A 27,927-nucleotide genomic window follows, 5' to 3' on the forward strand; every position below is an offset into this window, starting at 1 on the left:
TATGAAGAGCGTTTACTCAATCTGAAAACTGTATTTCAGTCAAAATACTATAAAATTACATTTTTTTTAAAAAAACAGTAAACAAAATTAAATATTCCAACTACTTAAAACGTCAACTACTTGTTTTTATATATAAAAATTACAAATAAACACTAAAATGAGTAGCTCAAAATCACCATTTAAAAGAAAAAGTTAATCACAGCATGTAAAGATCTTTATTGCTCTTTCAAATGTCCTGAGATTAGGCAAATATCAGCGGCTTTTGAAAAGGCCTATGGCTCCTTGTCCTTACTGTGAGAACAAGACTGCTTTCAGGAGTAAAACACAATGATCAGGACAAGAGCCACATCACAGTTCATTATCTTTGAAACCAAACAGGTTCGATGACAGTGAAACTGGAATGACAAAAAAACAACCAGCACCACTGCGTCATCTTGTACGACAGGTTTAACACTTGAAGAAAGTAGTTTATAAATAACAACAGTCTATACATTGTTCAGAGGTACTGCTTCTGTAGCATTAATCATTAATGCTTATTTTTATACACATATCATAAAAATAGATTTTGATAAACATGTAGAATTATATCATCTGTAAAAACTACTTGTTAGCTTCACAAAACTCCTCTTTGGTTGTAAAGAACTGATTTATTTTCAGAAGATGGAAGTAAGCGGGGATTCGCTGCTTCTCGTGGCTTTATGGACCACTTTACTTGCTTCCTTGATGCAAACGTGGGCTGCTTTCGATCTGGGAGTCACTTTCCTTTAGGACAGTAAGAAGAAAATGGCATTTAGCTGCAGTTTTATTGAAGAATACTATGCATTAAACTGTTACGTAAATGAGTTTTGTGATGTAATAGGTACCCCGTGTGTTTGTCTGCCCTCCTGGCAATGGGTGGAGGTTTGGGAGTGGCTGCCATTGCCATGGTAACTGTGGAGGTGACAAATGGCGTCGCAGTTCATTGGGCTCTGAGGTTTCGTTGGGCTGACAGATTTTTTGGTAGAACTTTCCAAACTTGCCACCATTTCCTGAGACTCAGCCAGCAGTCGCTGTAACCGTGTCGTTGACGAGCTGTAGCCCTCCTGCGTGGTATGAAAATACACATGAGAGCTTAATACTCTTGTATTGTACAAAATAAGTATTTTATAATAATCATCATCATCATAATTATTAAAAATTATAAAAATTGAAATAAAAAAATATATATATTACTTTTGCAACAATACTTTTGTCCAATGCAAAATGAGTATTTAATAATAAAATATTTTACTATTGCAATAATACTACTGTACTGTAAAAATTTAACAATAATAAAAATAATTTATTATTTTACAGAAAAAAGTAATGCAATTTAAGTGTATTTGAAAATGCAGCAATTTACAAAATTCACATGGGTTATACTTTTCAGATAGGAAAATACAGAAATCTGTATATTTTGCTACACAGAAAAAAAAAAATAAAAAAAAAATATAATAATATATATGTATGTATAGGCCCGGTTTCACAGACAGGGCTTAGACTAAGCCAGGATTAGACCATTGTTCAATTAGGACATTTAAGTAATTTTTATAAACATGCTTAGGAAAAAACATTACTGTTGTGCATCTTGAGACAAAACAAAAACACTGATATATTTAAAGATCAGTCACTGCAAATTTCTTTTAGTTGAAACAGCTCAGACTTACATTTTAGTCTAGGACTAGTCTTAAAGGATTAGTTCACTTTTAAAAATACTTTTGCTGATAATTTACTCACCCCCATGTCATCCAAGATGTCCATGTCTTTCTTTCTTCAGTCGAAAAGAAATTAAGGTTTTTGATGAAAACATTTCTCCATATAATGGACTTCAATGGGACCCAAACGGTTCAAGGTCCAAATGACAGTTTCAGTGCAGCTTCAAAGGGCTTTAAACGACACCAGACGATGAATAAGGGTCTTATCTAGCGAAACGATCTGTCATTTCAAAAATAAATAAAAAAGTTTAAGTTTTATAAGCACAAATGCTCGTCTTGCTCTGTTCTGTGATGCGCGTTCGCGACGTCACGTAATACGCAATGACGTTGAAAAGGTCACGGTTGACTTAGGCGGAAGTACCAATGAAGTCCATTTTATGGAGAAATATTTTCATCAAAAACCTTAATTTCTTTTCGACTGAAGAAAGAAAGACATGGACATCTTGGATGACATGGGGGTGAGTAAATTATTAGCAAAAGTTTTTTTAAAAGTGAACTAATCCTTCAAGCCTTGTCTGTGAAACCAGGGGATAGAGTTGTACTTTTGCATTGTATTGTTGAGCTACCTCATTGCCATGGCGAGCTACATCATTGGCACAGAGTTCAATGCTTAGCGTAGAATCGGGTAAACAGACAGAGCTCCGCCTACTTCTGTGACAGGGGGAGGGGCAATCCAGATGAAGAAGGCTCAGATCTGCTGCACTAGTGAATGAGAAAGTCACGGTTATGATCAGGCCAACAAAATCAGCATTGTTTTTTTGCCTGCTTGATCTTAAAACATATCTACATAAAATTATGCTGCTATATTCAGTGCAAAGGATTTTATTATGGACATAGTAAAACTGAGCTCTCCTTTAATAAACCACCAAAAAAGAGGAAATATTATTTTTTAAATTGGTATGTGCTTTTAGCATCGCCAAGGTGCGTGTCTGATTCCCAGGGAATCCATGAACTGATAAAACTGAATGAATGCAATGAAAGTTGCTTTGGATAAAAGCATTTGCCACATGCATAAATGTAAATGCTTTTAATTGAATGGGGGGTGGACAACAACAAGCAACTTTGCTCTCGGATTCATTGGAGTTTTTGTCTAAACCTATGATTACGACCTAACTTGCAAGATGTTTTAATAAAGCTAGAGAAGCCTACCAAGAGAATCTTGGACTGATATCCACATTGACAACACATACAGGAGTTCCTGTCTCTGAATCATAGTCAATGACAGCCATTAAATCCACATCAGCTCTAGTGTCACAATACACTGCCTGACAGTGTGGATCTTCTGATGGGCTGTCAGCATTATCACAGCAGAGAGACGGGGATGACGGCTCAACACAGTTGTTCACTCTCTCCTTCATTTCCATCTTGGGTGATTCTTGTTCATTGATGTCACACTGGCTAGTTGCACAGCTGTTCTTTATGTTGGCGCCACAGCAACTTTCCACTACAGCTGAAAGCTTTGCGAATTCATGGTTTGTGGTGCTCAAAGCTGCCCCAAAGTCATGCTCAAAGTCAGTCTGCGTTTCCATTTCAATACAAGGACGCTGCATTAAAATCGATGGGGCATTTCCGCTTGTGCTGTGGCACATGGTGGATATTAGCCCTGTTTCTAGTTCTGTCCCTTCCTGATGATCAGTGTTTTCTAGCACATGACTATCTCCTAAACCAGAATCAGCCCTACGAACACAACAACACTCATAACTCAAGACGCCTAGACCAGGGTTAATAAATTTAAAAAGTTGGAAATATTGCTTTGGCAAATAACTGAAATAAGTTACTAAATAAGAACTAAAATGACTAAATGGAAATACAAATACAAACTAAAAATGAAATAAAACCAAAATAAAAATAAATTAAACCTATATAAGTAATACTACTAAACATATAAAATATAAAAACTAATTTAAAATAAAATTACTAATCCGGAAATGAATAAAAATATATTAGACTTAAATAGTAATATTTAAAAAAATATAACAACAACAGAAGTATTTCTCTATATAACAATTTACTTAAAATGAAACTTAAAATATAAAAATAAAATAATTCAATATATTAAAAAAGGATAATAGTAAAAAAAATAATAATAATCCTAAAACACTGGTCTGGACTGATGTAAAGCCAGTGGCTGAAATAAGCTATTTCATTTGATAAAACACTGCATGTTGTAGATCCCCACCTCTCATGTGACCTTTGACCCTCATGATGTCGGAGTGCCTCTCTGGCGCTCTCCAAGTTCAATTTCAGCAGCTGGAGGTCATTCTGTTGGCTTTCACACACCTGTCACAAACATATGCAATAATCATAATAACCCTATCAATCATTTATTATTTGCTGACTTGGTGTGAAGAAAATCCTAACCAATCAGAACATTTCTGATGCTTCAAGTACAGAAATATGGATCAGGATTATAGGGAAATATTAAAAAAAGCCTCTTATAAGAAAATTATTAATATTTAAAAAGGAGGGTAATCATCGCTAACTAAAACGACCATAAAATATTTTTTTTTACTTTGAACTTTAACTGAAATCAAAGAAAAAAAACACCTTAAAACTATTTTATTTTAGCTAAGGCAAATTTCTCATTTTCCTCAAGTACTAAAATAAAACTAAAGTAAAAATAAAAAAGTTAAATAAAAATAAATCAAAAATTCACAATAAAATTACAACAAAAAATTTAACTGAAAACTGTAAATATAAAAACTATAATAGCATCTCATTACTAAAGTAACACTGGGTTATAGCCTGCTTTTATAAGATTACTGGTGCTGTTTTAGAAGAGATCACGGCCGTGTTTAAAACACTAAGTCATGAAAAAGGAATGCAGGAAGTCTTACAAGCTTGCAGAAAAACCGGAAAAACTACTCCGGGAACAAATGGGAAGGAAGATTTCTAAAAATGAGCGCTAGCTGGCATTGGATGATGTAAAGGGAGGGAGTTTTGAAAGACAGTACCTGCCGCAGACAGAGCAGCTCAGATTCCACTCGAGCTTGTTTTGATCGGGAGAGTTCAAGTAATTCATCCCTCCAGCTTTTATCTTCATCTGGGCAACAGACACAACAACCTCCATTCATTTAAAACCGTAAGCATAAGCAATCATGAAAAGACTGGAAAATATGTTTCTGCATCTGCACAAATCAGTGTTTAGGCATTGCTGCGGTTTATGATCAGTTTTTAACAGATGCAGTCTACGGCTCTGTTCTGAAACCAGTGAAGGTGAAATCATCAAATCTTGCTTTCAAAGATTTCAACCATTACATTTTTAAAAAGAACAAATTTCATTTTTATGCAATAGGCAAGATCACAAGATCTCAAGTGTTTGTAATATGTATTTAAAAACTTTTACTGATACACCCTTAAAAATCTCACTACAGCAATAGCCTGCTAACTAATTTTCAGATTTGTATTTATTAATTAATTTTTTTATTAACAGTCATGCAGTTACTTGAAAATAATAGAGGTTCCCCAAACTAGAGAATACTGCGTGGAATTCTTGAGTTGATGAAAAGCTAATAATTAATTCAATTATAAAAATGTAAAATTAAAATAAATAATTTTAAAATAAAAACCACAGAAATATTATTTTTTTTGCAAATATTAAATGTTTAAAATATATTTAAAAATATCAGATATTGCATTTGTTTACCTGCATGTCATGTGACTATTAAACAACATCAAAGAACCGTAAACGTGAATTTGTTTTTAAATTATTTAAATACAAACAGGGAGTACTTAAGTAAATATTTTAGGTCAACTGATTTGAAAAGCTGACAAAAAGTTTGGGAGTCCAATATAGTTAGATGTTAACATTTTTCTAGCAACCAAATACTCAAATAAAAATAAATACAATACATATAAACAAATACTGAGTGAATGTGTGTGTCATTTTTTTAATTACATCATTTTCGGTGCTGAACAAAAATATGTATTTTTAATCATGTCAATACACTATCCTGATTAGTGAAGAATACATGCAATGTTTCTATAGATGTTTCTGTGTCTGAAGCACATCTATGATGCTGTCTATGCAGAAAGGTATCTAGGGTTTGAAACAGAGCCTATGTTATACTATGAAACATGCAGTAGTGGCATACTCATCATCTGAAGTTCAACAGAAGTGATGTCTTTCTTCAACAGCTGGTTTTCCTGTTTTAAGCGGATGAGCTCTTCTCTCTGGCTGTTGTTCTCGATGGTTTTCTCCTGAAGCTCAGCTGCAAAAAACATGACGTACTGACAACATCCTGATGAATCCAGCATGAATTCATTCACACTACACATGAATACTATTTAGAATGTACTTTTTTAACAGTCGTGAAGAAAGTTTCAAACCAAATAAAGTAGCTACTAAACAGTATTCAATTTGGGAGACAGCGATAGATTGTGAAATAACACTGTCTACCTTTCAGTTGAGCGTTTTTGTGTCTGCTCTCTCTAAAACGGTGTTTGTGTTCCTCCATTTCTCGCAGCGTTTTGCTCTCACGTGTTCGCAGCTCTTCGAGCGATTTCTCTAGTTCGCAAAGACGACCGGACAGCTCTAAAATGTGATTGGTGGCCTCAATCATATCTTTATCCTGGTGAAAAAAATCATGTGCTTACATTAATGTGTCTGAATAATCAGTATATAAGATAATGGATGTGTGCGCGAGTTTCTCCTACCTTCAGTTTAAGCATGGAGCTCAGCTCCTCCTCGCGCACCTGCAACTGCCCCACCTGTGATGACAGAATCATGACCGTGGAGTTCAGACTCTGGTTCCTCTCCTATGAATAATAACGTATTAGAAATTATAATAACAAGTTGTGGAGTATTTGTCTCATAAGATAAAGAGAGTGGACAAGACATGTGGGAAGATGGAGGAATGGGAACAGGATATGGGCCAAAAGTTCAGACCTAAAAACAGATTTGACTTCACCTCCAAGTCCTGCTCATGTCTGGTGGTGTTCATCTGTCTGCAGCTCAGCTCGTGTAGCTGCTGTTGGGTGCTGTTGAGCTCTCTGTACACGTCTTTCTCTCTCGATTCTGCCACCTTCGTCTGCTTACTGAGAGCTCTGATCACCTCGTTACGCTTCTCCAGCTCATCTAAGGAAACATGAGCAGTCAAATACATTACCGTTCAGGTTTTAAGAAATTAATACTTTAATCAGCAAGGATACATAAAATTGACTGTAAACTTTCGCAAAAATATGAATAATGTGACAAAGACTGGAGTAATGATGCTGAAAATTTTGCTTTGCATCACCGGAATAAATTGCATTTTACAATATATTCAAATAGAAAACAGTTATTTGAAATCATAATAATATTTTGCAATAAGTACTGTATTTTTGATCAAATAAATGCAGCCTTGGTGAGCAGAAGACACTGTAGCTCTAATTACGTTTAGATTCAAGGAAAACTGAATTTCCTGCCACTTTGAATCAGAAGAGATCACGGCTCAAAATGATCCAGTTCATTTCTTTAAACAGATTTATTTATTGAAACTAAGGTGCAAAAGTAGAGCAATGTTTTGAAACTTCAACAGTACATAACAGTGTTTACATTTGTGACCCTGGAGCACAAAACCAGTCTTAAGTCGCTGGGGTATATTTGTAGCAATAGTCAAAAATACACTGTATGGGTCAAAATTATAGATTTTTCTTTTATGCCAAAAATCATTAGGATATTAAGTAATCATGTTCCATGAAGATAATTAGTAAATTTCTTACCGTAAATATATCAAAACTTCATTTTTGATTAGTAATATGCATTGCTAAGTACTTCATTTGGACAACTTTAAAGGTGATATTCTTTTTTTTTCTCAAAAGTTGTTTTTAAAAGTGAACTAATCCTTTAAGTGTAAATTTAAGTAATGTTGTTATATATTTTTGACATTTACAATTGAAGTTTAACTTATTTTTATTTCAGTTTTAGTTTTAATTCCAGTTAGTAATGGTAGTGCTTCAACTTAAACTTTGTTTTTCATGTTTTATGTCAGCTTTATTTCAGTTAACAAAAATGTATTTAATAGTCTCAGTTTGATTTTTAGTTAACCCTGCTCTGGAGTCACTCTCACCCTCCAGTCGGACACATCTCTGTTCCAGGATCAGCACTCTCTGGCGGTCCTGCTCCCAGGACAGCAGCTGCTTGTGATGGGCTGCTGCCATAGTGTTGAGCTCCTGGTCACGGTCCTTCAGTTCTGCTATGAGCAGCTGCAGCTCCAGACGCTGCCTCTGGATAGTGGAGACCTCCAGTCCATTAACTGGGGTCTAGTAACATCACAAAAACACAAAGTCATCCAAAGTTACCATGGCATTCATGCTAAACCAAAAATGAAAATTTGCAGAAAATAAATTCCAAACACACAGCTTTTTGCTTCACAAGATGTTAATTGATGGACTGGAGTGGTGTGGATTATTGTGATGTTTTTAATCAGCTGTCATCTTTTATCAGGTAATGCCAAGTGATGTAATGCTAAATTTCTCCAAGCCTGTTACCATGAAGAAACCAGCTAGCTCATCTATATCTTGAATGGCCTGAGAGTAAACTGTCAGCAAATTTTCATTTTTGCATGAACTATTCCTTCAAAATACAATTATATTCTGGAAAACTGGGAATTATAAAGCAAAAAGCAGCCAAACAGATTTTGGAAATCGGTTCAAGCCACTTCAAACGTGTTACCTGGAAATCCCGTGTTAATGAGAAAGAGGACATTGGTTTTGAGAGGTCATGTAGACAAAGTCCTGCAGGCCCTGTTCTGTTTCCATCTCTGAGTTTGGTGGAGGAAACATCTGGCGCCTCATTAGCAGCAAAACGATTCTGAAAGATCGAGTATCATAAACTCAGAATCAAACCTTCATTCACCAATGAGTGTAAAGTTAAATTTGAAATATAACTGCTCGAACAAGGTTACAATAAATACAAAGGAACATGAACATCACAATATAGACACAATCTACAATGTGCCATATAAACTATGCAAACAGAAACGCAACACAATACATATTCAAAGTATAATTAGTATTCAATATATATAAAGAGAAAATTTTGTTATTTTTATAAGATTAGATATCAGTCAGAATTCGAGCCTCTACTCATCACTTCACATCTGTTTTCCACATTTTAGGATGATCATAAATTCATCGTAAGTATGAAATATCACAAATGGAATTGTCTATCAAATAAATACTATATTATTTTTTAGCTTCTTCAAAGTTACCATGCAATGTGTTTTTCAGCTCTGTACACTTGCTCAACCAACTTCACGAGTTGCATCCTGAGATGCTTTTAAATAGTATTGAATGAGTTCCTATGCATGACAGACAGGCCCTTCACTATCCATTAATGACCGATATTGTACATAAAACCATTAAAAAACAACCAACCAACCTGTTTTACAGGAGTACTGTGCCAGGGCTCCACTGGAGATCCTGTAAATTAATTAATTTGTGCAAAGAACAATCATCATGTTTTAGATTTGAGGGGTTTCTAATATTCATTCATGTTTATATGATGTTTATCACCTTTTGATATCGAAAAACTTCCAAGAGTTCTAGAGTTTCTTCTTTCATTGAACCCCTCCATCACATCTCGCATTGGACAAACACTGAGAGACAAGACTTAACTTCACTTTAAATGAACAAAACAGCAGCGTCAGCATCATAGCGATGCACAATATCAATATCGTGTTATCGGTGCCTGATTATGACCCAGAGTTTAGTTTGATTGTTTTTAAAGATGCATTATTTAAGCGTAAACAAAAAACAATAAATGCGATATAAACAACCTAACTCCTAATCCAAATCCCTGTTAACTTTTTTAAAAATGTGCAATTCAATATCTGATTTCAGAATGGACAAGAAGAGGGTGATTATTTTCGGAACTCTCAAACGGCATGTTATGATGCGCGCTTAACGGGGCTGTCCAACGAGATGCCCGGTTTAAAAAATTCGTTCAAAATTCTGTTTATACATATGCTTTTCATTCAATTACATAAAATCTCTTATGTAAAAATCATATTACACAGTTTAAAATTATTAATTCAGTATTACCTGAAAATATTTAATCACGAAGTACGTACGTAACACGGCAAAGGCGCGAACTACGCAGTTGCTCTGCCTCAGAGAGGCGTTGTCAGGACCCAAAGCCAAATCAGACAGTGAAGGTGTGCTGAGCAACAGTGGAACTCTTTCACCCTTTAAGGAACATCCGCACGAGTTAATTTAATAATGATCAAGGTGTTACTCAAAAGCAAGTTATACTGAGATTATTTCGACGGGGTATGTATGAGCTTGAGCGCGTAGCTGCTGCAGGAGAGCTGTGATTAGCGGTGCTGGCTAATGAATGGGTGCTCAATGGAGTGGATGGATGAGCATTGTGGCGGAGGCTTCTAGATTCAAGTCGCTGTCAGTGACTCTAGAAGAGTTTTAAACTATATTTGAATGCATTTATTAGTGTAACAAGAAGAACCTTTGATCAGACCCATTGCATCTGATCATAGTGTTGGTTAGTATATCTAAAGCACCACTAGGGTGTTGCTGGCACTTGACAATTTATGTGTTTACATGTACTTAAATGCATCTTTTGTGATTTTATTAACCAACATAGTACGTTTTGAGAGTCTAATTAATTTAAAACGGTTATTAAAATTTACCCAAGATTGATAAATCGTGCAGAAGTGACATTCTCTCCTGTCAGATGGGCCTTTTGTAATTAGATGGATAGATCTTTGGTTGACGATATTTCACTTTCAACCCAACAATTTATTCCAGATGTATGATTAGTTATATCTATTATAGATGGAGTATAACCATTTTCAGACAGACCACATTTCTGTATGCATTATGAAGTCAATATATTGGTTTTGCAATTTTTGTAAACTAAACATTTTACTCTAGGTTTTTGTGAATATCTTGTAAATGCACTTTTTTGTTGCAAGGTATTCAAGTGTTGGTCTCAGTCTAAAATAACCCTTCTGCATGATCTGTGTAGATTCATGTAATATGGCTACTACTGAGAATGCAGAGTCGGGTTCACCAGAAAATAAAGTGGATCGGGCTCACCCCGATGCAAAATACCCACTGAAAGTCCTCTATTGTGGAGGTGAGAAAATGCACATGAAAAGTCATGAATGCACTGCCAATGCTAACTGTGATATATTAATTAAATAAAAAGTATATAACATTTGATTTATTATTCTTAATTCTGGTTTGCAGTCACGTAACAACATTTCTCTCCTCTTTTACTTACAGTGTGTTCTCTGCCAGCAGAGGTGAGTACATCACATCTTAAAGGAATAGTTCACCTAAACATTTGCTGAAAATGTACTCACCCTCAGGCCATACAAGATGTAGATGAGTTTGTTTCTTCATGGGAACAGATTTGGAGGAATTTAGCATTACATCACTTGCTCACCAATGGATGCTCTGCAGTGAATGGGTGCGGTCAGAATGAGAGTCCAAACAGCTGATAAAAACATCACAATAATCCACTCCAGTCCAGTCCATCAGTTAACATTTTGTGAAGCAAAAAACTGTAATAAACAGACCCATCATAAAAGCATTTTTAACTTTAAAGCACTGCTTCAGGCTAAAATACAAGTCCGTAATTAATAATAATTGCTTTCTCCAGTGGAAAAGTCATCTAGGAGAGAAATATGGACAGATTGAGCAACATTTAAAAGCGAGAACAATCAATCAATTAGAATACTTCATAAGATCAATAAAAAAAAATATTTTTAGTGAATTGTTGGCCTTCTGGAAAGTATGTTCATTTACTGTATATGTACTCAATACTTGGTAGAGGCTCCTTTTGCATGAATTACTGCATCAATGCGGTGCGGCATGGAGGTGATCAGTTTGTGGCACTGCTCAGGTGTAATGGAAGCCCAGGTTGCTTTGATAGCGGCCTTCAGGTCATCTGCATTGTTGGGTCTGGTGTCTCTCATCTTCCTCTTGACAATACCCCATAGATTCTCTATGGGGTTCAGGTCAGGCGAGTTTGCTGGCCAATCAAGCACAGTAACATCATGGTCATTGAACCAGCTTTTGGTACCTTTGGCAGTGTGGGCAGGTGCCAAGTCTTGCTGGAAAATGAAATCAGCATCTCCATAAAGTTTGTCAGCAGAAGGAAGCATGAAGTGCTCTAAAATCTCCTGGTAGATGGCTGCGTTGACTGTGGACTTCAGAAAACACAATGGACCAACACCAGCAGATGACATGGCAGCCCAAATCATCACTGACTGTGGAAACTTCACACTGGACTTCAAGCAACATGGATTCTGTGCCTCTCCACTCTTCCTCCAGACTCTGGGACCTTGATTTCCAAATGAAATGCAAAATTTACTTTCATCTGAAAAGACGACTTTGGACCACTGAGCAACAGTCCAGTTCTTTTTCTCCACAGCCCAGGTAAGACGCTTCTGACGTTGTCTCTGGTTCAGAAGTGGCTTGGTAGCCCTTTTCCTGAAGACGTCTGAGCGTGGAGACTCTTGATGCACTGACTCCAGCTTCAGTCCACTCCTTGTGAAGCTCTCCCAAGTGTTTGAATCAGCTTTGCTTGACAGTATTCTCAAGCTTGCGGTCATCCCTGTTGCTTGTGCACCTTTTCCTACCCAATTTCTTCCTTCCAGTCAACTTTATTTAATATGCTTTGATACAGCACTCTGTAAACAGCTACACCTTTCAGTAATGACCCTCTGTGACTTACCCTCTTTGTGGAGGGCGTCAATGTTAGTCTTCTGGATCATTGCCAAGTCAGCAGTGTTCTCCATTATTGTGGTTTCAAAGAACAAGAGATACCCAGAATTTATACTGTAGAGATGGTCATTTATTGAAACTCAAATGTAAATATTCTAATATTTTGAGATACTGATTTTTGACTTTCATGAGCTGTAAGCTCTAATCATCAAAATTAAAACCAAAAAAACTTCTGAAGTGTTTTACTTTACATGCAATGAATCTAAAATATATGAAAGTTTCACTTTTTGAAATAACTTACAAGAAAAAAATTAACTTTTTCACGACACTAATTTGAGATGCATATATATATATATATATATATCTCAGTGGATTTTGATGTGCGTGCAGTGGACAGACTTTTTCACTGGAGGAATCATTATTATGGACTAATATTTTGGCCAGAAGCAATGATTTAATCCATTTTAAGTTTGCTCTCTTGATGGACTGGAGTGGTGTGGATTATTGTTTTTATCAGCTGTTTGGACTCTCATTCTGACGGTACCCATCCACTGCAGAGGATCCATTGGTGAGCAAGTGATGTAATGCTTAATTTTCTGATGAAGAAACAAACTCATCAACATCTTGCATGGCCTGAGGGTGAGCACATTTTAATTTTTGTGTGAAGTATTCTTCACATATTCTGTTGTTAAAAAGCGAATGAATAAAATGCTTCTGCTTTGTTCTGCTAGTACTGTGAGTACATGCCTGAGCCGGCCAAATGCAAACAGTGGCTTGAGAAGAACTTTCCTGATGTGTTTGCTAAACTGACTCTTGGTAAGTCGATTTTCTTTCACAGCAACTTTTAAAATGTCACAAAATTATATGAAGTCTTATAAAGTGCTTTATCTTTCCATTTTATTTATGCCTCTATAGTTTTGACTCTTGCAGGATTGTTTGATCTCTGAGTGTCTTTTTCATATTTGACACTGAGACTAAGAGAATATTTGGTCGGCACCATTATGACATGAGCTGCTGTATCAGTTAATAGTTTGCTCACTGATGTTACTGCTGTTGTGTAAGTACAGGACCCAAGAAGGAAACAACCGGAGGAGGAGGAGGTGGAGGTGGTGGCGGTGGAGAGGCGCCCCCTGTGGGAGAGGAAGAGGAGAAGAAGAAACAGAAGAGAGGTTAAACATTTTTCTTTTATATTTAACATCTATAAACAAAAATTATTTGGAGCAGTGGAAAGTGGAAGTATCACACTACATCCAACACTTTTTTTTTGAATGTCTTAAAGGGTAAGTTCCCAGATTTTCGACCAGATTTGTATTGTTACAATGTTCCAAGTTACCTGCACAAAGATATCCGTGCATTCATCAGCAAACGTTTGCCAGATGACATAAAACGCATCATCCAGCGAACTTTTGACAGTGCCAGGGATTTTGTGAAAACTACAGATAGTACTTTCACCTTTTTTTAAATACCACTAATGTTTAGTCTGATTGAGCCCAATGCATTATGGGTGTTAAAGTTTTCCTTGCTTTTTTCACTACAGCCCTTTTTTCTCACATTTCTATCATCATGTAGCAGTTTTTTGGGGGTTTTTTTAATAATTGCATTTCTACTGCGTAGACTACTGTTATTAAAACCCCATCTTGCAAGTGGTATATTACCCCTATATCTGCCCAATGAAAACATTTGAAATTATAGCTAACGGGAAGTTTATTTTGCTTTTATGTCCATGGTTAATATGAGCTTCAATAACAGGCTACTTTAATTCCTTTCATTTTTATGTAAACACCAATTCAAACCTATCGGTGTTATTTTAGTATTATTTATATATTAAATATAGTATTTATTAATATTTTCAATTAACCTTTATGGTTATACTTTCAGTTTTAATTTTAGTTTGGGCTTCTGTCATTTTATTAGTTTTTGTTGTTTTTAATTTAATTTAAACTCTATTTCAGTTAATTGTCAACACAACTTTAAGTATGTTTTACATAAAATATTTTATTTCAGTTTCCGAAAACGATTTGTAACAATGTTTTAGTTGCTACCAACAAACACCACTGACATGTTTAATATTTGAGTTTTTCTGGCTGTGAAATTCTAATTGAATATTAATTTAGTTTTTCCCCTTTGCAGGTGGAAGAGGTCAAATCAAACAGAAAAAGAAGACCGTGCCGCAAAAAGTCACAATAGCAAAAATCCCCAGAGCTAAAAAGAAATATGTCACAAGGGTGTGTGGCCTGGCCACTTTCGGTAAGGCTGTGATTGTAGGTACATGACTGTCCTAATGTTTGTCATCTGTATTTTCACCCTGTGGTAACTTTGTTGTTGTTTTGTGATCCACATCAGACATTGACCTTAAAGAGGCTCAGAGGTTCTTTGCTCAAAAATTCTCCTGCGGTGCCTCGGTGACCGCAGATGATGAAATCATCATTCAGGGAGACTTTACAGATGACATCATCGACGTCATCCAGGAAAAGTGGCCTGAGGTAAGCAAACATCCCAGATCCAGCTGCAAAATCTGACCAGAAGAACCTTTATCGAAGCCGTTTTTGACATGTTCTCTAACCCCACACACAGGTGGACGACGACAGCATTGACGATCTTGGAGAGGTCAAAAAGTGAAGCCCAATATGCACTTTTACTGAAACGGATGCGACGTGACACAGCAAACCTGGCCAAATGTACACATTGACATAAAGCCCTTTTATATCTATTTTATTTACTGTATAGAATTTCCGTGGACTTGGCTTCATCCTTGGGGTTTTTCAGTTCTTGATAGCTGCTTTGTCTCTTGGTTGCCAAAGGTCTGGAATGATGTGACAAAGCATTTCTCACATGCAAACAGTAGACTAATAAATTTCAGTCTCATTCGACACACTTCTATTGTGTATTGTTTCTTTTATCACTGCCTCCAATGCAACCCTGAGGCCTTTAGTTTGATGATTTACAAATGTATTTCGAAAGGATAACAACAAAAAAGGAAATAATTTACTCACCCGCATAATATCGTTCCAAACCCTATTTCTTCTGCAAAACACAAAAAGAAGTATTTTAATGAATATCCAGTTGGGTAAATTCAATACAATATCAGTGCGATTTTGTCTTATTATTTTGACTTACTTTAAAGTTTCATTATCCATGCAGCTTGCTGATCATTTTCCAAATGCTCCAGTCAGTTTTGGTGAAAATCAACCTGATATTTAACCCATAGCACAAAATCCCTCTCCTGTGCTTCAGGCCTTACTCCAGTCCAGTAGGTGGTGGAAATGCATCTTATGTTTGACATCTGCCATTAAAATGCCAGAAAAATATTATCGCTACAAAAGTATATCTATTCAAACGTTATAATGCATCCTGAATCAAAGTTCTAACACCCAAAATCTGCAAATATAGCTCTTCTACTTCTCCAATGCCATGAGCTGAAGGTTGTGTACAGCAGCCGTTCTAAGACCCCTGCTGATTTGATTCATCCCTACACTCCTGCTTGGTCTGACGGACTCTCAAGTCCTCTGGTGCCAATTTATTCACTATGTTCTCCATGGGGAGCAGGTCCTTCAGAGCAACAGCCCCTAGATGCTGGAACTCTCCCCCCTGCATCCCCACCTTTTCAAGTTAACAAAAAGCATTTGTTTACTAAGTGATATTAAAATGTTATGATTAAAATTGTTGCCTAACTTTGTTTGTACTTGTTTCTTCTGCCTTTTGTCTTGGATCTCTAATACCTCTGTCATTTACTTTCTGTTCTAGATGTTGTGAAGCTTACTTGGGTTTGTGAAAAGCGTTTTATGTATGTATGTACATTATCATTATTATTATTAAATTATTTTGTACAATCAAACCAGACATGAGAGAACCGTTGGTGTCAGTTGTATTGCAAAAGATTCTGTCGAATGCTTTAACCTGCATTTGCTTATTTAAAAAAAAAAAAACATTTTGCAGGAATAAAAATACGATTTTTATTTGCACTGACATTTTCAGGACAATAATGTTAGTAATGGCCCCAACTAATTTCAGTAGCATATTATAATGTGAAAAATTTGTCCTCATTAGTCTAAAACAAAAAATATTATTTAAACATAAATGAAAAAAAAAATATTAAACAAAATCTTTTGCAGGGAAAAATGTACATTTGTAAAGAACAATTGTGTAAATCATGATTTAAGTTAATATCAGCTTGTTTTATACAATTAAAAAATATATAAATAAAAAATCTTATTAATCAAAGTATTTTTCTTTTTAAGCTAAATATACTTTGGATTAAAATATAACCTGAACAGTTCTTTTGAGAGATTCACATTACACCAACAAAACATGCAAAATCATGTTCAACAAAAACAAAAAGTTCTCGGTTAATTATATTGTTCACTTTTTCATTGTTTGCTTGTATGCCCAAGTGTAAAGTATCCTTCCTGTAATCATTTTAATGGCGCTTTTGGAGAGTCCCAAGTTGCAGAGCGATATGATTATTAAATTCACAGGAGGCACAAATGCCTCCTGAGACCATTTACCCATCACACCTGGGTTTTTTGTTGTCCATGTGCATGCTTACAGCTACACCGTTTGCATGTGAGCAAACATCTTAAGAACAAGTCTCATGGGAATCAATGCCGTATGAGTCGAAACAGTGAAAAGATCTGAAGTTCTCTGACTTTTGTCTAGTTTCACAGCAGCACCATAATCATGAACAACTCCTCAATGTGCTGCACTTACGAAACGCCCATGCTGGACCAATACCTCCCCCCTGTAATGTTCACGGAGTTTGTGTTAGGCCTTATGGGGAACGTTCTCGCCCTTTCAATGTTCTTCTTCCACAGGGACACCTGGAAGCCCAATTCTATTTATCTTGCCCATCTAGCTCTGGCCGACTCATTGGTCCTTTTCTGCCTTCCTTTCAGGGCCGACTACTACCGCAGGGGCAAGGACTGGGTCTACGGAGACGCTTTCTGTCGTATTTTACTCTTTCTTTTGGCCGCCAACAGAGCCGGCGGTATATTCTTCCTCACTGCTGTCGCCGTGGACCGATACCTGAAGATCGTCCACCCTCTCAACCGCATCAACCGAATGGGTCTGCGTTACGCCCTGTGGGTCTCTGCTGGCCTGTGGGTTCTCATCATAGCCATGACTGTCTACCTCCTAACAGATGAACATTTCTACTATCTAAACAACCACACGCAGTGCGAGAGCTTCAACATCTGCTTTGGGAATAATTCACGGTTCAACTGGCACAACGTCTTCTACGTTCTCCAGTTCTTTGTGCCCACGGCCATTGTTATCTACTGCACAACCTGCATAACGTGGCAGTTGAAGAGTAAGACAGTGGACACACAAGGCAAAATCAAAAGAGCCGTGAAGTTCATCTTAACAGTGGCTGCGGTTTTCATTATATGTTTCTTCCCAAGCAACATCTCGCGTATCGCCATGTACGTCCTGAAACTCTGGTATAACGAGTGCCACTATTTCAGTGAGGCAAATGATGCGTTTAAAACTAGTGTCTGCTTTACCTACTTCAACAGCGTGCTCAATCCCATCGTCTATTACTTCTCAAGCCCTGCCTTCAGTGGATCCTTCAGGAAAATCTTCATGAGACTTATGGGAAAGAAAATTGAGGAATAGTTATAATTATGCGACAATATTCAAGTAGACACTGGCCCTGTCCCAAATGCTGTCCTAAGCCCTTGCAGTTCCTCAAAGAGTTCAAAGTTAGGTAACATCAAGTGTGCTTGGCAAAAGTGCATTCAAATGAGACACTGGTGAGCACATTACTGAAGCCTGAACTTAAGATACTCTACAGTCACACAACAGCAATCACACAACGGTGCATTTAAAGGGTGCCATTTGGGACAGGGCCACTATATGGACATTTTAAAGTGGGATATTATTTCATTTAAATTTAAATAATATAATATATATTCATGTAACCTTCAAAACCTTGTACTGACAAACAGTGGTATACATTTATTTAAACCATTGTTGAGTTATATTTAAACATATTTCTTGCTGTCTATTTGGAATATTGATTTGCTGGTTATTCAATGCTCCATAAATCTGATTAGTATTTTGTGTATTTGTGCATTTTGTCTTTTCAGTGCAGACATATTCTGCTGCATGGACAAAATAAATCAATAAAGCATTTAATACATTTCTTCAATAGTCCTTTTGGTTTTCCTGTGTGATTATTTTATTTGATGGACTTCTGTAATGTTTTAAACCTTTGGCATGAATGACATTGCTTTTAAAGATGTGTCTTTGTCATTTTGTTTTAATTACACATCGCTTTAATTAAGTGTTCTGTATGTCTTTGTGTTTTGCATTTCTGTTATTGTTTAGAAAATTGTTAAGATGACCAACATCTTAATGCTGTTAGTCAGTTTGAGTCACAAACCTCAAATTTAACACACACACACACACACACACACACACACACACACACACAGCTGTGCATGATGAACAAATCTACTGCTTGCATTTATCATGTTTTTTTCTTTTCTTTTTTGGATTATAGTAAATAAAGATTCCTCTCATGAACTTCTCAACCAGGTGAAATTTGGTGTTCATCATCTTTCGACAAATATCTAACAAAACTGTGAAGAAAAAGTTACACAAACATTTGCAGACTAAAAAAAAAATACTGTATATGTTGTACAATATTGAAATTTCATAGACCGACTTTACTGAAATTTCCCATACTGATCTGATATCATGAAGATCATTAAGGATCAGCCTTCTATGCACACTTGATGTATATCCTCAAGGTTTTTTGCCATTTAAATATATGTGTCTTACCACTAAAATCCAGAAGAGGGAGATTTTGAGCTTTGAAATGATGAGAGCAGGAGGATGCTATATGGTTTTCATTATAGTTATGCCATTATTAATAGATGTTATAGATGTAGCAGATAACAGAATAGAGAATCTGTTTCAGAGGAAAACTCAGAAGTGAATAAAACTACATAGAGAATACAATCCTGATTCCCAATCTTGATCTAAATGTTTAATCTGCACTTAATTTCCTACGTTTCTGTTGTTTTGCTCTGAACCTGCAGTGCCGCTTATATTTTTAATATGCATTTTCGATATTGCGGCAATTTTTTGGATCCATTTTGATTCATTGTGTTGCATATGGTGCTTATTACTAAATATATCACTTTTTCTTTTTAAAAATGCACTTGCAAAAATGCCATTCGAGTTACTTAATTATTTTGTTGTATGAGAAATTAAAAATGTATATGGTCTAAAGAAAATACAAACTTATATACTCTTATATAATTCAGTTTTTCTTTCCTTACATGCCAGCTGGATACACAGCCTGTGAAGAATAGCTTTAGCACAAGCATCAGAGGCCACTGCTGCTGCTCACCCTGATGGAAGCAAGTGGAAGAGAGAACAGACGCCATCCCACTACAAAAGGATGAAAAACATGAACAGATCACAAATGATTATTAAATCCATAAGAGGCACAAATCCCCCTTGAGGCCATTTACCAACCACACCTGGGCCTGTTGTCCATGTGGATCCTTAAAGCTACGCCCTTTGCGTGTGAGCAAACCACTGATGTTATGGGGAAGCCAGTTGGATATGTGGGGTGAGCAACAAAAGTCAATATGAAATGTAATAGAATTCATTTTTGGAGATTTCTCTCATTTTTACATGACAGTCAAGCGAGAGTGTAAAACAGGGGAAACACTACTGTCACAATGAAAACTGCAACGCATTGCAGTGCTTCAATATATGGGCATCTCTTAAAAACAGCATTTTAATTAAGTCTATTGAAAGCAGTGAACTAAAATAAATGGTATTTTATTGAAATCAAAATATATATATTTAGTTTAAAATAATTTATTAAAATAAATCGGGTTTTGAGCTTGTTTATTTGATTAACAAATACTCAACCTATAATCCCATATGCAAATGTAATATGTACATATATTACATTTCCACAACAAATATATGAATAAAAACATATAAAACCAATTAAAAATTGGAACAATTTCATATATTAACACATCTAGCCCATAAAAATATGTGTTTAAAAATAAACATAAATATACATAATGTATATGAATTATTGTTGACATACAGTTGCTATATACATAGAAAAACATCATATAGATATTATTAACATATATACAATTAAAAGTAAATTTTACTATGGGATTTGATATGTGTTACCAACTTATATCTTCATCTACCCAAAGAATGTACATGTGAAAATTATATACAGTCTTATTGGTAACATATATGGCAATATCACTTTCAATATCGGTCAGTATATGTTTTATATATATTACATTTCTCTATGGAATATAAATATTTTTTTTTAAACAGCTGGTATTACTTTAATTTAGCTAACAGTGACCATGCGCTTACTCATAATTATAATAGAGCTCCACTTAAAGCTTTATACAAAGGTATTAGTAGGGGTTTTACTTAAAAGTAATGTTGTTAGTAATGTAAAATAATAAATCTAATCACTATTTTAGTTAAGTAATTAGTAATGTGTAATTAATTTGAGTAACTCACCCAACTCAGGATCTAAAAGACAACTCAGCAAACATGAAGCATGACTACCAGCGCCGACAATCTGACAAAAAAAAAAATCTTAATTAGAATTTAATTAAATATTCCTGCAACAAGGTTTCTTCCCCTTTTTTCAACAGAACAAAATAGAGAAACTACAGACAGAAAAAGTGATGGGTTAATGACATCCATGCCACACATTAAAACACAATTCAGCTACATTAGTATATGAATGAAACCAAAACTACAATTAGTAGCACACAATTAAAGTAAATTATAACAATTTTAAAAAATCACTAACAAATCTAGTCATGGTTCAACGAAAATAGGTGTGTAAGTTACATTATTAGATTTTAAAATAAGCGCACAGACAACTTGAACTGTTTGAAAGGTTCTGTATCAGCGTTAAACGGTGACTCCTAAGGTTCCCGACAACGCCTCTTCTACGCTTAAGACTTAAATAGCCAATAATAAATTAGAAAGAAATATAAAAGCCAATCTAAGCTAAAACTTTCATTTGACTGATTTTCAATTGGGTGGGCACTGCCCACCCTTGCCCACACATAGCCACGCCTCTGGAGCAAACATCTTAAGATCAAGTCTTAGGGGAATCATTGGCATATTCAGTACTGAGACGAAACAATAAAGGTCTGAAGTTCTCCGAGTCTCTCAGCATCAGAATCATGGACAACTCTTCAAAGTGCTGTGCTTTCGAAGCACCCATCTTGGATGAAGTCCTACCTCCGATACTATTCGTCGAATTCATTTTAGGCCTTATGGGGAACGTCCTCGCCCTCTCTATGTTCTTCTTCCACAGGGACACCTGGAAGCCCAATTCTGTTTATCTTGCCCATCTCGCTGTGGCAGATTCAGTGGTTCTTTTCTGCCTTCCTTTCAGGGCCGACTACTACCGCAGGGGCAAGGACTGGGTCTACGGAGACGCTTTCTGTCGTATTTTGCTGTTTCTTTTGGCCGCCAACAGAGCTGCTGGTATATTCTTCCTCACTGCTGTCGCCGTGGACCGATACCTGAAGATCGTCCACCCTCTCAACCGCATTAACCGAATGGGTTTGACCTACGCCCTGTGGGTCTCTGTTGGCCTGTGGGGTCTCATCATAGCCATGACTGTCTACCTCCTATCAGACAAGCATTTCTACTATCGAAATAACCGCACGCAGTGTGAGAGCTTCAACATATGTCTAGGTCGCAATGCATTGTCTGACTGGCACAATTCATTCTACATTATCCAGTTCTTTGTGCCCACCGGCATTGTTATCTATTGCACGGCTTGTATTACGTGGCAGCTGAAGAGTAAGACAGTGGACACACAGGGCAAAATCAAAAGAGCCGTGCAGTTTATATTAGCAGTCGCTGTAGTTTTCATTATATGTTTCTTCCCGAGCAATGTCTCCCGTATTGCCGTCTGGGTGTTGAAGAGCTGGTATAGTGAGTGCCAGTATTTCCGTGATGCAAATGTGGCTTTCTACACAACTGTCTGCTTTACCTACTTCAACAGCGTGCTCAATCCCATCGTCTATTACTTCTCCAGCCCAGCGTTCAGTGGATCCCTCAAGAAAGTCTACATGAAACTTCTAGGAAAGAAAATGGTCGATGAGGAGGACGATGAGAAGAACACTCACAGTTCTGTTACAGTATCAGCTAATGTATCTTAAGTTAATATTCACTATGTAGTGTTGATATTATAAAGTCATACACTTTATAATTCATAATGTTTATTCAGTTGTCAACGATAGCTGTTAATGTATATAGCCTAATCATTGATTTGTGACCTTCATAAACATTTAATATGCCCTTGACATTATCTGTTTATATACCTACACAAATGACTTCACTAATACTTTAATAAATGTCTTCAGCAGTCCTCTAGCTTTGTCTGATTATTTAATTGTAAAAATAGAAATATAGTAAAATTAACACTATGGAAATATTCAATGTCTTAGATAGGAACAAAGTTTTTTTAATCAAATGTGACTATAATTTCTATTACTGTCTGAACCTATGTTGTTGTCATATTGTGCTGTATTTTCCTGATTTAAAAAGCTTTTAAAAATAATTACTGCATATTTTCACTTATTTACTTACAAACATGCATATTTTACTTATAAAAATTCCTTCAGTCCTAATTTAATATGCTTTCTTTTTTTAAAGCAAACATAGGCTATTCAATTTACAATAGGCTAGCAAATCTTTGTTTTTGAGTGTATTAAATATTGTATCATGTATTCATATCATTATTATTATATTATTATAATATTGCATTATAGTATTATTAATATTGATATTTATTATATTGTATTAATACTAACTATATGCTATTGTTAATATCAATAAATATTGTTATGATTGTATTAAGTCATGTAGGCTATATCAAATTCCTAATAATAATAATATTGATTTGAATATTGAAATCATAGCATGCCGATATAAAATCACGTTTTCATTCAATGTTTCGTACCGTCTTATTGACAAGAGGAGCTATGAAATGACAAACCCACACATTAAAAACAACCTTCGCAAGATTGCGTAAATTACTGCACGCTAATTACGCGAAGGATAAAACACTCCAAAAGAACAAAAGAGTTTGAATCGGGTCTCGCAGTGTATTTGGCGCAGGCGCGCTGTATTCGGTGTGTGCGCGCATTGTGTGTGTGAACTGCCGGCGAGCTTAAAAATATTACCGAGCGGAGGGAATGTCTGGCAGGTCAGTGCGCGCAGAGACCCGGAGCAGAGCCAAAGATGACATCAAACGCGTTATGGCCGCTATTGATAAAGTACGAAAATGGTAAGATCGCGGGAAAAAGCCCTGTGTTTGTTCCACTGGAGGAAAAAAAATGCGCTTGTGGGGGAGGAGAGAGAAAGAACAAACGAGAAGGACAGAGCGTGAAATTATAAGGGTCATTTTTGAGAAGTGAACTCGAGCGCACGCCAGGTGCTATGCGCTCACCCGACACCATGCACTAAAAACTGAATGTTTTGGAGGGATTTCAAAGGTTTCTGATGGACATGAAGTGGGTTGAACCCAGAAGCCATTTCGTTGCACTCACATGAAGCCATTTTTCGCTGCAGTTTGGCGCACTGTGATGTGCAACATCTGTGTTTTGGGGATGAAAGGCTGGGTAAACTCACCTGTGCGCGCGAGAGTCACAGTCGCTGTAACACAATGAGTTGAAATGCAGCTCAGAGTCTCTTTACATCAAATAAAGCTGAACACATGGAGCGCTGTGGGGGCTGGGACGGGGAAGTGAGCGGCTGCATGCCTCATATTTCATTAACAACATTTCAAAGATTTGTTTTTTAGACAAAGGATGTTATCTTTAGACATTTTACATATAAACCCATTTTAATTCGGAGTGTAAGTTTTTGATATTATGAAGCACAACATTTTACCTAGCTTTTCTTGTAACCACAGGCATTTTTTCTTACATATTTTTTATTTATTGGATATGACTTTTTAATATGCTCTTTTTTGCATATAATATCTAATTTTATTAGATGTATTATCTGTGTTTCATATGGCTCTTATTGCTATGTTATTTTAAAATTTCTGCCATTGCAAAAAAATATATCAGGTTCATTTAAGTGTATTTTATTTTAGGTAAAGACAAAATCAGTAATGGCTTATTTACTTTTTAAATACTCATTCCTGGTCTTATTGTACAAAATTCATCAGTGTGCATTAATTACTGCAATGAATATATTTGGCTTTTTAAATCAGAATGTGATTTTCTCTTAATCACAGGCCATGTAAGCTATTGGGTAATGCTAACCAGTAACCAAATAACTATGTAGGTTTTGAAGTACTACCTCTTTTTGGGCTACAGATCTTTGTTTTAACAATTCACAGGGAGAAAAAATGGGTGACGGTTGGAGACACTTCACTGCGTATCTTCAAATGGGTTCCAGTGACTGAGCCAAAGTCAGACGATGTAAGTATTAAGGTGTGCGACAACTGTGCATTCTTCTCTTTTTATGAAGTTGTAGTTCATTAATATTCTGTCTGACTTCTGAACAGAAGAACAAAAAAAAGAAGGGCAGAATGGAGAAATATGGATCCGAGGTGACGACTCCAGAGAACAGTTCCTCTCCGGGAATGATGGACATGCACGGTCAGTCTCTTAACCATGCCCAGATTTTAATGTAATTTGACAGTACGGACTCTTAAATAACAAGCTGCGGTTTCCCTTATAGATGAGAACAGTAATCAGAGCTCAATAGCTGATTCCTCTCCAGTGAAGATGGAGAACAGCTGTAGCACGAGCCCGACACCAGAGGCCACTGCTGCTGCTCATGCTGATGGAAACAAGTGCAAGGCAGAACATACGCCATCCCCTGACAAAGGTACGAAAACCCACTCTGATCACATGAATACATTTCATGTTTACACAAAAAAAGTTGCTGAAAATGTACTCACTCTCAGGTCATCCAAGATGTAGATCTGTTTGTGTCCTCATAGCAACAGATTTAGAGAAATTCAGCACATCACTTGCTTCCCAGTGGATCCTCTGGGTGCCGTCAGAATGAGTCCAAACAGCTGATAACAACATCACCATAATCCACACTACTGCAGTCCATCAATTAATGTCTTGTGAAGTGAAAAGCTTCATGTTTATAAGAAACAAATCCATCATGAACGCATGCATTTAACTTCAAAATGTTGCTTCAGGCCAAAAGTCCTCTATCCACAATATGATTTCTCTAGTGAAAAAGTCCATCTCCTGTTGTCCTCTCACATCAAACTGCACCCACAAATTAGTTTAGAACTAATTTCTCTTGTAAACAGTGCTTGATCTGTACATATTTCTTTCCTGATTCAGACCAGATTACTTTTTCACTGGAGAAGGCAATTATTATGGATGGAGAACGGAAGCAAAAGTTTGAAATTAAAAACGTCTTGATGGATTTGTTTGTTTCAAAAACACAGCTTTTCACTTATCAAGACGTTAATTGATGGACTGGAGTGGTGTGGATTATTGTGATGTTTACATCAGTTGTTTGGACTCTCATTCTGACGGCACCCATCCACTGCAGAGGATCCATTGGTGAACAAATGATACAATGTTAAATTTCTCAGAATCTGTTGCGACGAAGAAACAAACTCATCTACATCTTGGATGGCCTGAGGGTGAGTACAGTTTCATAGAGACGGTATCCAAAACACTGCATCCAAGATCTGAAAGAAATGCGATGCATCACAATTAGATGAATCACAATTGTAGTTGATTTTTTTTTACAGGAAATTGTAACTCCAACCCTTCAGAGACCTCAACAAGCAAAAAAGATACTCAGTTACCAGAGGAGAAGGAGTCCCCATCAGACACCTCGACAAACACTCAGGTAAAAGCATCACTTAAGTTCACGTCAGAAGAAAATAATCAAAGCTGGGAATGACTTGAGGGTGAGAAAAAGTTTTGCTTTTTGTGTTTTGTTAGGAAAGTGAAGATGGCTCCCCACCCACAAAGAAAAGTAAAGTGGAATCATCTTCTCAGGACTTAGATAACTAAAGCTGACTAGATGGCTCCCAAGTTTCAAACACGTCACTGTCCTGTGACGTGTAAAACCATTCCTGATCTTCACGTACAGCTTCACCTTCTCACCTGGAGCGAACGTTTGCAGACGTCACTGTGCCAGGGAACCGAGGTTGATGGCAAACTCTGACCTGATCCTGTGAGAAACCTGCAGCCTCGCTCCATCCAATACATGCACGATATACAGCGTTAGTTTAACAGTAACGAGAGTGAATGCACTGCATAGATTTGACAAGATAAAAGATGGATTTGCTGCTGTGATCATCTTTGTTTTAAATTTTGTATTTAAATGAAAGACTCTAGTAGTTGTTTTTCTAACTACTTTGCAGATTGTTGTATGGTTATAGTGCAGGTGTTTGATTTGTTTCTAGATTCTCTACTGGTTTGTGTGCCTTCTGGCGCCATGATGTGTGCTTTTGTTTTTAAAGCTTTTCAAAGCATTACTGCTTTTTAAGGGGAGGAAGAATTTTTTTGTTAGACGTCAAAATGACTCGATATATACCTCATTTCCAAACCAGCTGAGCTGGAACTTAATTCTTGATTGATGGACAATAAATCCAATTCACTGAACACAATCTGGCAGTTTTTAAATATCATTTTCAACAATAAATCCAGTCTGACTTCAATCTGATGTAGCAACGTACAAGGAGCTCACAATGATATGCTCTTGGGACCATGTTTTCTTTAAATGATTTTGTCTTGTACAGTTGATTAATTTTGGTTTTATTTATTTCCATCATTAGTGCTTGTTTTTAGCATATTCAGTTTGTTTTAATAAAAAATGTTAACTGACTTGGTTATGACTAGCCTGTTTTTTGACTAGCCTACTACTTTTACCTTCATGGCTCTTTTAGAGTATTTTAGAGCTTTTTATAATTTAAAGATGGTCCTGGTAATACAGCTAAACATTTCGTTTTGAAAAGGCTAAGAATGTTTTCATATTTTATATATACCACAGATGTATTTTTCATATATTTAACGTTACTCAATGCTGCATAAAAGTTGTTGTTAGCACGCCCGCTAACGACACTTGATCGCATATTAACCCGTGCAAATTACACTTGCATATTGTCCAGAAATGTTTTGATACGAGCATGATTTAAAGCGTTCACTAAAAACATGGGTAAAAATGCGAAAGAGATCAAATATAAGACTTTTTTTCTCCACAACTAAGAATTCATATTACATCGAGGCTATATGTTCCTTAATAAACCTTTACCAGATTTTACCTGCAGTTAACCTACTGACTGCAGGTCTAGTTAACCTACCTAACTAATCGTTATAACATTACTCTATTTTAGTTAACTTTTGAAGGGTTTGTTGATATAATTCGTGTTAAGTATTTTACCTCAGATGCGGCGTCCTGTCAAACTGCGCGCGCTTTTCAACGGTGTTTGATTATTTTTTGTCTCGCGAACTCGTTCAGCAGCTATATTATAGAATTATAATTTATTTGACAAACT

The 27,927-nt window shown here is 36.2% G+C and overlaps 5 protein-coding genes across 24 annotated transcripts; 4 read left to right on the plus strand and 1 right to left on the minus strand.

Moving 5' to 3' along the window:
- Positions 1-201: 201 nt before the first annotated feature.
- Positions 202-27,876, minus strand: ccdc62 (coiled-coil domain containing 62). Of its 16 annotated transcripts, XM_079408131.1 has the most exons (22): positions 27,813-27,856; positions 22,427-22,510; positions 20,922-20,982; positions 19,688-19,799; positions 17,907-17,987; positions 15,522-15,687; positions 15,398-15,428; positions 13,444-13,534; positions 9,231-9,313; positions 9,097-9,137; positions 8,389-8,526; positions 7,784-7,976; positions 6,644-6,810; positions 6,390-6,491; positions 6,133-6,304; positions 5,828-5,944; positions 4,688-4,776; positions 3,913-4,013; positions 2,883-3,410; positions 2,300-2,435; positions 864-1,082; positions 202-762 (listed from the first exon to the last, which is right to left on the minus strand). In XM_079408131.1, the coding sequence occupies exons 9-22, from the start codon at positions 9,301-9,303 to the stop codon at positions 709-711; spliced, it is 2,130 nt and encodes a 709-aa protein (XP_079264257.1). In that variant the 5' UTR covers positions 9,304-9,313; positions 13,444-13,534; positions 15,398-15,428; positions 15,522-15,687; positions 17,907-17,987; positions 19,688-19,799; positions 20,922-20,982; positions 22,427-22,510; positions 27,813-27,856; the 3' UTR covers positions 202-708. The 16 variants fall into 16 exon arrangements, 15 of the variants coding, with proteins under 15 accessions (XP_079264257.1, XP_079264271.1, XP_079264258.1 ...); XM_079408145.1 differs by lacking the exon at positions 2,883-3,410; XM_079408132.1 differs by lacking the exons at positions 2,883-3,410; positions 22,427-22,510 and adding an exon at positions 26,534-26,623 and having other exon boundaries at positions 27,813-27,853.
- Positions 9,826-16,261, plus strand: denr (density-regulated protein). 4 transcript variants are annotated; one of them, XM_079408154.1, is made up of 8 exons: positions 9,826-9,986; positions 10,699-10,809; positions 10,959-10,978; positions 13,136-13,220; positions 13,472-13,573; positions 14,535-14,651; positions 14,748-14,887; positions 14,979-16,261. In XM_079408154.1, exons 2-8 carry the CDS (start codon positions 10,710-10,712, stop codon positions 15,021-15,023), a joined length of 609 nt encoding a protein of 202 aa, XP_079264280.1. In that variant the 5' UTR covers positions 9,826-9,986; positions 10,699-10,709; the 3' UTR covers positions 15,024-16,261. The 4 variants fall into 4 exon arrangements, with proteins under 4 accessions (XP_079264280.1, XP_079264279.1, XP_079264281.1 ...); XM_079408153.1 differs by having other exon boundaries at positions 9,829-9,957; positions 14,979-16,237; XM_079408155.1 differs by having other exon boundaries at positions 9,829-9,944; positions 14,979-16,237.
- Positions 17,082-18,014, plus strand: hcar1-2 (hydroxycarboxylic acid receptor 1-2; the record flags this gene model as incomplete). The annotated part of the gene is made up of 1 exon (XM_079408150.1): positions 17,082-18,014. One exon carries the CDS (start codon positions 17,082-17,084, stop codon positions 18,012-18,014), a length of 933 nt encoding a protein of 310 aa, XP_079264276.1.
- Positions 21,602-22,591, plus strand: LOC306864253 (hydroxycarboxylic acid receptor 2-like; the record flags this gene model as incomplete). Its single annotated transcript, XM_079408149.1, has 1 exon — positions 21,602-22,591. The coding sequence occupies one exon, from the start codon at positions 21,602-21,604 to the stop codon at positions 22,589-22,591; it is 990 nt and encodes a 329-aa protein (XP_079264275.1).
- Positions 23,551-27,257, plus strand: LOC306864258 (B-cell CLL/lymphoma 7 protein family member A-like). 2 transcript variants are annotated; one of them, XM_079408158.1, is made up of 6 exons: positions 23,551-23,710; positions 24,784-24,865; positions 24,952-25,045; positions 25,128-25,277; positions 26,173-26,273; positions 26,369-27,257. In XM_079408158.1, exons 1-6 carry the CDS (start codon positions 23,676-23,678, stop codon positions 26,438-26,440), a joined length of 534 nt encoding a protein of 177 aa, XP_079264284.1. In that variant the 5' UTR covers positions 23,551-23,675; the 3' UTR covers positions 26,441-27,257. The 2 variants fall into 2 exon arrangements, with proteins under 2 accessions (XP_079264284.1, XP_079264283.1); XM_079408157.1 differs by having other exon boundaries at positions 23,560-23,721.
- Positions 27,877-27,927: the final 51 nt, after the last annotated feature.

This window comes from Barbus barbus (assembly GCF_936440315.1).
Source record: "Barbus barbus genome assembly, chromosome: 45".
In the NCBI taxonomy this organism is placed as follows: Eukaryota; Metazoa; Chordata; class Actinopteri; order Cypriniformes; family Cyprinidae; genus Barbus; species Barbus barbus.